We start from the raw sequence: 14,020 nt of genomic DNA, 5'->3' as shown, positions 1-14,020 counted from the left end.
CCTCTGCCTTTGGCTCAGGTAATGATCTCAGGGTCCTGGGATCGAGCCCCACATCCGGCTCTCTTCTCAGCGGGGAGCCTGCTCCCCCCCCCCCCCCCCCGCCCCTATTCCTACCTTTAAATTCTGTTTTACAAAAAAATAAAAAAAAATTTTTAATAAAAAAAAAAAAAAAAAGTTGAATCTTTTAACCTCCCTTTTACACCTGTCCTAGGGAAGCTTGGACCCCAGCTCAGGGTTCCTGATTCTTCCCAAGGACTAGAGTGTAGAAACCAGTGTTGTTGCAAAGTAAATCTGCTCGAAAACCCAAAAAACAGAACTCTGGACTTAAAAATAACTTAAAATATTTTTATTACTCAATATAATGAGCTTCTTCTCTTGTTTTTTTTTTTTTTAATAAAATTGAGAATTTCTCTGATTTTGTCCTTGCTATGTCTTGTTCTTTGTTGTGGTCCTTAACCATGTTTGTCCAGTAGATTAATCTTAGAGTAGTACCTTAACATATGTGTGGAAAGAGGAGGAATGCAGCAGGAGCTAAGGCTGTAAATGAAACAGAACAGGAGCATTCTTTAACCCATTTTTAAATGACCTACTTCCACCATTCTCAAGCCATGCTTCTGTCCCTGGTATCTTCCTTATCTTCAGATCAATTCTGAACCTCATTCATTGATTCATGCAGCATTTACTGAGTATCTCTGTTAAGGTAAACCATTGTACTGGTCTCTAGAGGTATGAGAATGACCAAAAATAGTCTCTGGGCTCATGTGGCTCCCGGTCTAATGGAGGAGATAGATATGGTTTTCAAATGATGCTGAACACTTGGTGAGTGCTCTAGTTTAGAAACACCAGGTATGCCCGTGGTGCCGAGGGGTTGAGAAGAACCTGGAGGACAGGTCACCTAACTCGGGCTGGTCAGAGAAGTCTTCCTCCTCTGAAGGCACTTCCTGAGCAGAGCTCTGAAGACCCCATGGAGGGTGTGTATGTGTGTGTTTGTGGGAGGGAGGCTGGGGACAGTACAAGATTCAGATGGCACAGGAAGGAGGAAACCACGAGGCAGTGGTATAATGACAGCTAGCTGTGTTTCCCACTTAGGTATTTTGAACATCCTTGGCATTCTGGAAATTTTCCTTTGAAAATAAGTTGAAATGGTGGCAGCTAGCTGCCAGGTGTATTCTTAAGTTTCCATTGACATGGTGGCATGGCACCTGGAGGAAGTGTTGTTCCTGGTATGGTTCAACTGGTTATGCCAAGCATTGTTACCCGCAGCCTGGCCCTAGGTCTGAGTTGCTTCTGCAAGATCGTTATTGTGGTCTTGGCCCCAGGCCCCACAGCCTGGGCCGGGTTCTTGCTCTTGCATGAATGTAGCTGAGCCGGGAGCAGTTTCTCTGCCTGCATCTGATTGGAATGGTAAGTTTATGTTTATTGCTGGGTTCTTTTCTAAGTTGCTGCCAGTGGAGTCGCTAGTGGGCTGATGATGGCAGGCATGTGAAGTTAGAGACGCTGCCAGGGAACACCGGGCCCACTTGCTTTTATGTGGCTGCAGCTGTGACGATGACATGTGTGGAGGTCTTTAAGTGAGAGCACAGAAAATATGAAGTTGTTCTTTCTTTTCCAGGATGTAAATATTGACTGTCCCCTTCCATTTTTAAAATCCATTCTCTAGCTTATTTGTTGAAATAACAGAATTTAGACATTTGGGGACCATATCTGATTTTTATGATTTTAAGTCTCTGGGCTCTAGATCTTAATCTTCACCCACCCCCAACCAATTTTTAAGTCTTTCTGTATCTGTTTTTTTGTTGCCCTCAGTTTGAAGGCAGCCGTATTTCATGACAGCTCACTGTTTACACACCTACTACAGAATTTTAAAATGGAGGTGTTCCAGCAGGAAACTTCTGAGGGGAAGGTGTGTTTACTCACAGTGATCAGTGATCACATTATTCGTAACAATTTTCTGAGCATCCATTTGATTCACAAGCGTGATTTTTGCTCAAATGTACGTGTTTAGGTCATTCTGTCAAGCCTTATGGTGCATTGGTTTATCGCGGGCAGATTGTATTGTACGCATACTGCTTCTACTTCCTTCTCTTCTCGGGAACAGAGTAACAGTACCGGCTTCTGAGGGTCATGTGTGAGCTTGGGTGAGGATTTCAGTGAGCAGATGTGATTATGCAGAACAGTGCGTTTATTCGTTGAGTACTTACAGTCTAGGCTCATGCTAAGTGCTTTCATGTGACACCTCATTTAATCCTCCCTAAATCTGGGGAAGTACATGCCATTGTTGTCCTCTCCTCACATGTGAGGTAAGGTAGGTGCCGTAGAGGCCGAGTGACTTGCTGAGGGTTAAAGAACTGATGAGCAGTCAGGACTCGATTCTAGACCATCCGGGTATGGGCTTTGCGGGTTTTGGCTTGTGCCAATGCCATGCGTCAGACCCAGTTTATTCAGAGCGCAGAGATCTCTTCACACCTGCTGGCCAGACAGATCGCTCAGCCCGCCAGGCTGCAGGACAAGCGGTTAAGCATACAAAAGAGAGCAACTTTAAGACCCTTGATGGCATCTTGGATGGGAAGGGCATCTGTTTCTCTCGATTCAGGTGAATCCTGTGCTCCTCCACCTCCCTGGTCTGCCACAGCGTCCTTCTTGTCTGTCGGCACTAGGTGCTGCACTGCCTCGGTGGGCATTGTTTAGGTGGTCAGAGGTCTGTTTTGGCTACAAGCCACATGACGAATTACTGCTTTATATAACAGAAGGGTGTCTTAGCCCGAGCCGCATATGCATGTGGTTTTATAACCCTGGTATTTTCTGTCTCTAATATGTGTATATGATTCTACTGGGGCGATTTGTCTTCACAGTGGTACAGATGGTTGTAGGCAATAATGATTTTTCCCTACCACCTTTAGTCATCCTTTAGCCAGACTGAATAAATGTTCGGCTTCTTCTCATCTTTATGAAGCGGAAGGCACTGGAATGCAATTATTTCTGCAGTGGCTTATGTGGTTTCCTAGGTGCTGTGTTCTGTGGTGACATGATGCCTGAAGATTTTAGAAGGGAGGAGGAGGAAGCTGAAACCCTGTTGACTCAGAGTGATGCAGTGGGAAATTGAACAGCCACAAGGAATTACTGGCTAAGTCTGAGGAAATAGCTATCATCTATCAATGGAGTTTAATATGTGATACTCTTTATGCAAAATATTTACTGACTTTATGCCAAACTTCTTACACCAGTATCTTCTGGTATTTTTATTTTTCTTCCTGTAAAATCTTCTTTGCATAATTGCAAAATGGAGTATTTTTAAGCGGATAATGGTAGTTGTTGTGATTCTTCTGAGTTTTGTATTAGTCATAAAATTGCTAAATACAAGTATCTTTTGTTTTGCAGATGTTTGGTTTTGAGTTCTGATGGTAAGGAGTTTGGATACTGAGGAATATTTTGTTATGTGAAATTGCTTGCTTACTAAATCAGATAGAAGGTAGCAAGAATTCAGATATATATACCAGGAAAATGTATGTACGTCATTTTGGTTTCTAAGTTTCAGTAGCGGGTCTACTTACACACCAGGGTTTTTCAGCCTTGGCACTGTGGACATCTGAGAGCAGATAACATTTTGTTGTGGAGGCCTGGCTTGTACATTGTAGGGTGTTTAGCAGCATCCCTGGCCTCCACCTGCTGGAGGCTAGTAGCGTATCCCCCTCCCCACAGCTGTCGTAACAACCAAATATGCCTCTAGACGTGGTCAGATTACCCTAGGGTGGGCAGGATGGCCAGACTGCCCCTGGTTGAGAACCACGGCTGTGTACCGTCGCACGTAACTCAATTTGTAGATAATATGAAACTCAGAAGAATAGTAAAGACAGTTATAGCCACCAAGAGGTACTTCATTTCATCAGTTGCACGGAGATAATTTTTAAGGAAGAAAAAAAAAAGGGAGGAAGAGATTGCCTTTAGAAGTTAAGCACAGAAAGGTCATTAAATATTTTATACAAAAAGACTATCTCATGGTTATATGACAGCTATTTTCTTAGGCTTGGTTAAATACTGCCTCTTACATTAGCTGTTCTTCTCTGGAAATTACCAACAGTGCTTATTTATAGGGACTCTTAGTAGCCTGAGAAGCAGCTGCCCATCACCAGTGACTTCTTCCTTATCGATTACAGTTAGACCTCAGGTAGCCCTTCCTTTTGTTCCTGTAAAGAGCTGACATTCTCAAGGCAGGAATCTATTGGAGGACGTGCTTTAAGGTCCTCCGGCAGCTACCCGGATAGGGTTGCCTGTTGCTCTTGTACTTGGCCTCTGTGCGGGTGTGGTCATTGACCCTGGAAAACACCCTTGGTCCGATCAGGCGATCAGGCAGCGTGTATGACACGATCCTTCCATTTCCTCATTTTACCTTCCCCCACACATTCTCTCAGTGTTCTTGTGTGATTAGTGGCCGTTACAGGTCTGCTCATACATGTTGCTGTTCTTATTCCCTCCTGTGAGGTTTTTACTTAGACGGCATTTTTACTTAGATGGTATTTCTTTATTCCATTGCCACCATTTTGTGAAATTCACACTGTGAGCTGCATGCATACTGAGAAAGGTCATCCTTTTATTTTGGAAGTAAATGGAATATGAGGCTCTTGAGTTTGTGTGTGTGTGTGTGTGTGTGTGTAAGTTGTACACACAGCACACAGACACACACACACACACATATTAACTGAGGACACTGGTGTCCATTATGTAGTTATTTGGATGGAGAATTAGTCTGTTTAAAGGACTATATCTTCTCAAAAACCTCAGTGTGTCTTTATTAAGACTTTCGGATCTTTAGACGTTTCTTCTGGTATACATGCATGGCATCACCTCTGTGAAATGTAAACTCTCATTTTATATCCGAAAAGCATCATATTACTAAATTTATAACTTAGATTTTATTTAGTGAACACATTTTTTTCTAAGTTGTTTACTTATTAGTCCTTTGATATTGGTGATGCCCCCCATTAAGTAAACAGTATGTTAATCTGATATATAGCAATTTTGACACAAAATTTGCTTTATGTTCAAGGTACTTATGTTCAAGGTACTATGCTGGTTTATGCTATGACTATCATGTCTTTAGCACAGAAATAATAATGATAAATAAAATCTATTTTTTGTTATATTGCTATTTTGGAGATACTTAGTTATATTGAAATTTTCACTGAATCTTTTCTAGAATTAAATTCATATATCTTAGGAAGTAGCAGAGAAATTTCCCCTCAGGGTAAAGTCAGAAGAGGCACAAGTAGTTTTGATAATGAAATGGGACCTTACAGAAATATTTCTAAAGCAGATGTAATAATTCAAAGAAGAATTGAGTTGAAAAGGAAGGAAGGAAGGAGAAGAGAATTTTTTTTCTTTGACTATCAGTGTTTTGGGTAATGACAGTAGCAGAAAGCTAAAAGACCATTCTAATTTCCTTCTTTTTCCTGTGCATTATCTAGAACTATATTTTAATCTGTCTTGTAACCAAAGTAATGGAAATATGATTTTTATTTTCATGGTAGGAGATGGAATAAGCTGAGGCTGCGGGACAAAGAGAAGTCTCTGAAGCTGGAAGACGATTCTGAGGAGAGCGATGCAGAGTTTGATGATTTTAAAATGCCAGGTTTTCTGTTCAAAAAGCTTTTTAAGTATGTGCCTGTGTTCTTTCCTTTATATCTGTCATCAAGCCATTGTGTACAAATTGATATTTTAGATATGACACAATAGTTACCTATGGGCCCTTAAGGTACTTGCAGCAATTCATTGCAAATATAGATACTGTCAAATGAAATTTTAGCCACGTGCTGCTCATTAAAAGTAGATGATAATAAATTGACTGAAGTGCGCATGGGGCACGTTTGGAAGCTGGTGAGTCTATGTGGACCTGTCTCGGCCGGCTAAAGCAACACGTTTAAAAGCCATCTGCACTGAATTATTTTTTTGTTCTTGGTGATTCTAAGGGACCAAACCTCTTAATTTCTTAAGTCAGATGAATTAAGTCAGAAGAGCTGTATATTAAAATCAATATTGGGGTGTTTTTTTTTCTTCCGTGTAGAAATAAAAACTATTGAGAGTAGTTTGAGTGTTTTATATTGTACCTAAGGGTATAATACTTTTGAGCTGACCAAATGTGCATCTAAATATTTTATGTAGATCTTGTTCTAATGTCAAAAGAGAAGATCAAGGCAAACACCTTCAGTATTAAGTTGTTATTTGAAACTGACTATTTCATATGTGAAGTGGCCGAGTGTTCTAGATAACTGGAAGCTGTGTGATAGAAGCCTCTGGCCTGCATGGCCTGGGCCAGTCCCCCATGATGAATGAAAATACTGAGGTGCAGCTTCAGTCTCATCACTCCTGGGGTTTACTTAACAAGATACTTTAGGAAGACTTCTTGATGCATGCACATAGGAAGTTAAACCATTAAAGAGCTACTTTCCGTTTAGTAGCATCACTTGGTAATTGGCTGGAGGATGTTTAACTTCTTTCTTTGAGACGATTATGCTTATTCTCCTTCATAGATTCGGTTGTCTGCCATGCCTTAAACTCGTGCAAGATGTCTATTTAAAAATAACATGCTTTTTATATTTCCCCTCAGAGGGCTTATATTATGGTTTTAATTTTTACCTCAGTGAGGGTAGGGTGGGCAAAAGGAGTTGGGAGTGTTAGTTTATCCCGCTAAATATACAGGAAAGCTGAAATCCTAAAAATGTGAAGTATCTTGGCGGGGTTGCCATCACGGGACAGAAGCCGATCTACGTAGAAGCTCAAATCTGAATCACTCTAGTAATTTTTGCAGACAAATCATTTTGTAGCCCAGAGAGGTGGCTACTTAGTTTATTGCTTCTTCCCAATGAAAATTAATTATGGAAGGGTATGTAAACAACATTTATTGACAATTCTTTTTATCATCTCTAAAGTGATTGCTTGTTAAGGAGCAGTCCAAATAGTATCAATGTTGTACTAGCAAAAGGAATATTCACATTATAAATTAAATTGATTTAATGAAGATGGATACTTCTGCATGTGTAGTAAGTTGGTATGTATCCTCAAGAGTCAAGTTGAATGTGCATTGTTGTATAAGTGTGAGATTTTCTGCCAAAGAAATTTCAGTTATTAGAACCAAACTTTGCTTATTAAGAGTATATAGGAGGGGCACCTGGGTGGCTCAGTGGGTTAAGCCTCTGCCTTGGGCTCAGGTCATGATCCCAGGGTCCTGGGATGGAGCCTCGCATTGGGCTCTGCTCAGCAGGGGGCCTGCTTCCTCCTCTCTCTCTGCCTGCCTCTCTGCCTACTTTTGATCTCTCTCTCTCTGTCAAGTAAATTAAAAAAAAAAAAGTAAATAGGATTCAGCGTATTGACTATTAACTCTATAGTGTAGTTATATTTATGTAGTTGTATAAATATGTAGTTTATGTAGAGGTGTATATATATAAAAATATATTGTTTATATGTTGTATTTATATAAATATATAAATACATGTCAGTTTGTTTTAATTAGTCTTAATTACATGTTTCTGGAAACTATTTTGTGTTTATTTCTCAAAAATGGGTTTTTAAATATTTCATAAGTGTTATTAAACTTCTGTTCCTTTTCTTTCGTGGTATGAAAAAAATTAATAGGATTGATAAATTTCCATTTTTCTTTTATGATTAAGTTTTAGCCAGGCCAGTTTAATGTTAAACCATAGATGTATTTTTTGCTGTATTTATTGCACTCTGTGGAATTAAATTAACAGGGTATAGTTGTACACAAGGGAGTCAGAAGGTACAATTATCCATTTAAGTGCTATTTTCTGCAAGGTCATGTTTAACTTTTAAAATTCTATGTTGAAAGTTTGCCCAGCAAATGCATTCATCTGTGTAATTTAGCAATCAGATGACACACTTCAATCTTTGACCTCACATTTAGCCACACTAGCAAATGCAATCTTGGGTTAGTGTGACAATGCCAAGATATACCAATTATTTGTGGTTATTTTGTGTACTTCAGTCTCATGGGGGAAACAGAGTATCATCATTTTTTAACTATTGTCCAGTAGTTTGTAAAAGAATCTTTACAAGGAGTAATTTTTTATATGCTTTCCAAATTTTCTGAAAACTGTGTTCTGTAACCTGCTTTTGATTGTTTACAGTATTTATTAGGAAATTAATGCAACAGAACCTAAGTCAGTCAGTGGCACTGCTAAAACGAGAACCCAGGCCCCCTAACACCTCTTCCTCCAGTGACACACACCTGCCAGCCAGTGTGCTGATGCAGTTCGACGGCCACTGTAGAAAGAAAGAGCCACTCTTTGCCATCTTTGCACAATGCCCCAGTTATTGGGAATTTCTGTGTAGTGATGTGACTTACAGGACCACTTAGTAGATAATTTTCCTTAAACCATTTTTTTAGTGTTAATCATTTTATAAACACACAATCATATGCCCTTGGAGATTACATTTGTAGAGGAGGAGACACCCATCACACTGTTATTGCCTCTCCTGGGTCACATAGGATGCAGCCGTCTTAAAGCCTTCCTAAACTCCCTTTGGGATACTGTGCAGGTTGCTACTTTTTATTCCTTTCATGGTTTCTCAAGTGCTCCTCTGGATTTTCCCCGCCTTCAGTTGATTGGCTCCAAACAAAAAGAGGTATTGGACCCATGTTGGGGAAGCAGTGTGCTGTAGTGGTGGAACACTAGAGAAACTCTGGGAGAGTTTGGTCCTTACTCTGCCTGGAGGAGCTGATCCCATAGTTGTTCTCCACTTCAGTAAAAGGAGGTTGATTAGTATTTAGTGCTTCTGGTCATACATCAGTTCGTTGCACTATATCATTATCTACAGCTGAGATTGGTCTAGTGTAGTGGCTCACAATCAGCTTTTGGTCTAGATCAGGCGTTCTCACCCACAGCACAGCTGACATTTTGGACAGAATAATTATTTTGTTGTGAGGACTATTCTTGTATTGTAGGATGTTGAACAGCATCTCTAGACTCTACCTACTAGATAACAATTGTACTTTACCAGTTTGAACAACCAAAAATGACTCCAGGGATTGTGCTATGTCCCCCAGGGAGCAAAATAATTCCCATCAAGAACTGCTGGTCAAGATTCTCTCCAAAGTAGAGTCACTTTGGAAGGAGAGGCTCTGGATTTCAGTTCTGGCTTGCTCATTTTTTCCTAACAGTGTGACCTTTGGCAGGTTGCTTAACCTCTGTCTGCTTTCATATCCTAACTGTAAAATGGGTTGCTCATCTTTATGTAGGGTGGTTTTGAGGCTCTATCCAAACCATGAGGCCCTTTGTTTCCCCAGCAGTTGGAGTCTTAAGGAGTTAGTTAACCATTATTCTCTGATTATATACCATGTACTAATAGAACTTGTACTTCTTCCTTGATTTAATGATCTTTTATCCGTACTAGACTTTACTGTGTTTTGATTTTTAATCCTCTTCTTCAGGATGCATAGTCAGTGTGTATAATAGCAAACTTAATAAGCAGCAACATTCTTTTTTTTTTTTAAGATTTTATTTATTTATTTGCACAGAGAGAGAGATCACAAGTAGGTAGAGCAGCAGGCAGAGAGATGGGGGGAAGCAGGCTACCTGCTGAGCAGAGAGCCCGATGTGGGGCTTGATCCCAGGACCCTGAGATCATGACCTGAGCCAAAGGTAGAGGTTTAACCCACTGAGCAGCAACATTCTTATACAAAGTTTTCCTTATATAGTCATAATAGCAACAGCTAGAGGTAAACTTTTGGAATTGATTCTGGGTAACTACTGGGGGAAATTAATTATAACACATGATTAAGAGATGAAATAAAATTAGTTCAACAAGGACTAGGGTTCACAGTGAGATTTTTAGGTTGACATACCACACAGACTGGAGCAAATATCAGGCCAGTAAACCAACACCAAAACCACCTGTGTTTAAGATGGGAAGCTCATCAGCCTTGATATTTTCTTTGGAAGAAAAAAAATAATCTTTAGATTTTATGGTCTTTTGAATATTTTTTGCCTTAGATTTATTTTTAAACTTGCCGTATAATTTTCATACCATTGTGTGATATTATCTTGCCTTCATTCTCAAAATGTTTCTTGTATTATTCCTTTTTTTACCTTCACTTTTTGATTATAGATTAAATATGCCATTGATGGAGAAAGGGAAATACCAACTTTGTTTTTAGAGGGGAACATACTATTTTTCTTTGTCTTGTACTCCTTATTTAAAGTTTTAATAGCTTTGGTCTTTCTGTATCTGTGATAAAGCCCCTGAATCAAGTTTTGCTTTAAAATAGTAAAAAGACTTTTTGTATTGTTGAGTCTTTTTAAACTGTTCTTTTTTGCATCTGCTAATAATATGAGAGATCATCTGTCATACACTAATTTTGTGAGCAACCCTTTTATTCAAACTTGTTTATGGCCTTAAAATTCAATTAAATTTTTCCTATAAAGGATAATATAATTGTCAAGTGACTTTTCAACAGTATAGGCTGTAAATTGTGTTCTCTCTTTTGCTTTTTGATGCTGCTGAGATAGAAAAACTTAATGCTTCTTTTTCATAGAAAAAATGTTGGAACTTTATATAACTAAAAATATTTGAGATTTTTTCCTGGAAAGATACTGAATAAAAGATAATAAATTTATGCTTGTTTACCACGCTATTTCTAATGTTGAAAAAGAAATGAAATAGTCCCTAATTACCCCATCTATCAGTTTAATTAGAAATGTGTTAACATGTTCTATAAAGAAAAATTTGTGATTTTATGCCTAGGTAATCAAAAATGTATGACCTTATAAATATAATACTCATGTAAAACACACATCCGGCATGTTTCTCTGACTGGTACTAGAACCTAGCCAAATGATTAATTCATGAGTACTTTCTGTTATGATCTGTATTATCCACCATTTGCCATTTTCTCTTTCTTGTTGGTGTTTGTTGTTGTAGGTACCAGCAGACAGGTGTTAGGTGGCTGTGGGAATTGCACTGCCAGCAGGCAGGAGGAATTCTGGGAGACGAAATGGGATTGGGCAAGACCATCCAGATAATTGCCTTCTTGGCAGGTCTGAGCTACAGCAAGATCAGGACTCGTGGTTCAAATTACAGGCAAGTGCTCCTCTGCAGACTGTCAGTCTGTGGAGCTCAATTAATATTTCATCAGATGTATTGCTGTGGAGGAGGGTCTTGTGAATTATTGATGACATTTCAATTACAATATTCCTTTAATTCTTTTAGTGGGGGACATCAAAGGAAAATTTTTACGAGACAATGGAGCTGTAGGGCAGGAGAAATTAAACATGTAACACTTTTAATGAATTCCAGGCATTGATGCTTCATTTTGCAGATGAGCCCCACTAGATATTTTGGGTCAATACAGTGTCTAAGGTTAGCTTCTACAAATGGATTGTTTACAAACTCAATTATGTTAATATCGATAGTTTACACAATATGGAATTTTAAATTGGGCATAATACCTTTCGTTCCATTTATTAAATTTTACATTAAAATATTTGTTCTGGCAAGAGACCAGGTAAGCATTACAGTAAGTAGAAAGTCTCTTCCTGGGGAAAGTTGGAGCTCTGGAGAAACTATTCTCCTGAATTTCTTTTATAATCATTATGTGTGATAGCATTTATAGATAGTGGTAGTGGCTTTTTTTTTTTTTTTTTTTTTGTAACATGAAATTGTCTGCTCGCTATGCTTCTCTCTCCCTCTCTAGTCTTCAAGAATTTTATATCAACCCTAAAGCCAGAGCCTAAATGATTGCCTAAAATGATGGAAAATTATGTTTCGATTGTGATCTTTGTTCTCTTTAGGAATTTAGTTGAACTATTAAAGCTATGATATTCAGAAAGAATTGGCATTTAGATTGTGTAAATTCAGTATGTTAGGACTGAAGTATTTTATCGTGAAGTACAGTGAGCTTTTATTTTCATATTGAAGCTGTAAATCGGCTTTATGTAAGTCAACATTGGTAAAACTAATATGAGGTGAATTATATAGGTTATTTAATCTTGAACCCAGATAATCTAAGAGCTCCTTGGATTCCAGTAGGTTTATCTAATGAATAACAGCAGTATGTTTACCAGATGGTTATGTTGTAGCAACCTCAGATACTCACTAAACAGGGTTTAGAGATACCTTTAACAGTGTGCTGTGCCTGAAGTCAGCAACTGCAGAAAGTGACTGTCCTGTAACATGGTAACATGGGTTTAGCCCCAGAGAAATGTTTAGTATGGAGCCAAATGCAAACCATAAACTATTGAGCAAAGAATTTTTTTTTTTTTGATTTTCAGTAGTGTTCTGTTTTTATTCCTTAACTTTTCCATTAATTTAAAAGATCACAATTCTCATGAGTATTTAAAGTTATAGACTATTTTGGGAATATTTTACATGATGGGAGAAAGGGAAAGAAGCATTTGAAGCTTTTAAAATGCCATATTTTTTGTTATTACATGGAAGTTGTATTGAAGCAGAGGTTTTCCTTCAAATATTAGAATTCTATTGCATATTTTGTTTGGAACCATGAAAACAGCCCAGCCCAAGGGAAAAGTCAGAGCTGAAAATGAGCCTTTAGTGTTTTCTTATCTATGAGTGTCATTAGTTTAGCATTTTAAAAAGTACTTTCTCTGTTCTACATAAGCCCTTTGGTTGGGTTGGCTCTGCATCTTTACCTGGGTATTTTTTGTTTGTTTGTTTGTTTTCTTTTTGGATAACTGGAATGCCCCAGGCTGCCCCAGATGGTTTCTAGGACTGTCTTTCTTTCCTTAAATGATATCTGGGATTTTCTTATTTCCCATCTCTTATCTTTCCTTCCCTTCCTATTATCATGAAACTTGTGCAGAGTCTATTACTCTAGGCCTACGAAAACTCAAGTCATCCCTGCAGTGTAGTTTTGATCTAAAAATTAAAACATGCTCTCCAGAGTGGTGGCAGTCCTACTAGGAATGAAGGCAGGGCTAATCATGAGCAGCAGCTGTAATCAGTTAACCATCAATGCTCATATCCTCTTTTCCATAATGAAATAGTGTGGCATGTTGGACAATAGCCCAGATTGTCTTTATTAAAATAGTACTGGTAGAAGTGGCTTCCCAGAATGCAGTCCTGTGTCAGCCGAACAACCAGGTTCTTTATGAATAGAGGAGCTTGGTCCCCTCCACTTCCATGTGCCAGAGCTCATTTTTTTTTTTATTTTTTTTTTATTTATTTATTTTTTTTTTAAAGATTTTATTTACTTATTTGACAGAGAGAGAGATCACAAGTAGGCAGAGAGTCAGGCAGAGAGAGAGAGAAGCAGGCTCCCGCTGAGCAAAGAGCCCGATGCGGGGCTCGATCCCAGGACACTGAGATCATGACCTGAGCCGAAGGCAGCGGCTTAATCCACTGAGCCACCCAGGCGCCCCATAGAGCTCATTTTGTAATCACAATTTTCTCACAGTTTTATAACCTGTCCACCTCTGCAACTAGATGAACTTGGAGTTCTTGTCTGTGTTTATGTCCTAAAGAAAAATGGATGAATGGTCAAATGAAGTTCTCAGTGGGCTGACATGGCTCATTTTGGCTGTTTACATTTTTCTGAACGCCTGTGAGCTTTAGATTTGGGGGCCCTAACTTGTGTTGCATTTTGTGGTCCATGATCATTGAAATGGTTTAAGTCTCTGGTTTACCAAGAAGAAACTTCACTTTAAAGAAGTTTTTTGGTTTTGTTTTCTTAATGTGTTTTGCATGTGTGTTTTTATGATTTTTTATTTTTTATAAACATATATTTTTATCCCCAGGGGTATAGGTCTGTGATTCGCCAGGTTTACACACTTCACAGCACTCACCAAAGCACATACCCTCCCCATCCCCTTCTCCCAACCCCCCTCCCCCCAGCAACCCTCAGTTTGTTTTGTGAGATTAAGAGTCACTTATGGTTTGTCTCCCTCCCAATCCCATCTTGTTTCATTGATTCTTCTCCTTGCATGTGTGTTTTTAAAAGAGAGTGTATTACAGTGCACCTGTACAAGTCTATACTGGTTTTTGTGCTCCCAGT

General features: G+C 38.8%; 1 protein-coding gene across 1 annotated transcript in view; it reads left to right on the top strand.

Annotated features, from left to right (window-relative positions):
- The window catches only part of ERCC6 (ERCC excision repair 6, chromatin remodeling factor), a 72,724-nt gene that overhangs the window by 22,048 nt on the left and 36,656 nt on the right, over nucleotides 1-14,020 (top strand). The window contains exons 6-7 of the mRNA XM_059397999.1: nucleotides 5,526-5,651; nucleotides 10,933-11,091. Of these exons, the coding sequence (XP_059253982.1) occupies nucleotides 5,526-5,651; nucleotides 10,933-11,091 (285 nt within the window). The remainder of the gene's footprint in view (nucleotides 1-5,525; nucleotides 5,652-10,932; nucleotides 11,092-14,020) is intronic.

The sequence above is a fragment of the Mustela nigripes genome, chromosome 4 (assembly GCF_022355385.1).
Source record: "Mustela nigripes isolate SB6536 chromosome 4, MUSNIG.SB6536, whole genome shotgun sequence".
NCBI classification, from domain to species: Eukaryota; Metazoa; Chordata; class Mammalia; order Carnivora; family Mustelidae; genus Mustela; species Mustela nigripes.
Note: the sequence above shows the minus strand (reverse complement) of the source record. Positions and strands in the feature narration are given on the sequence as shown.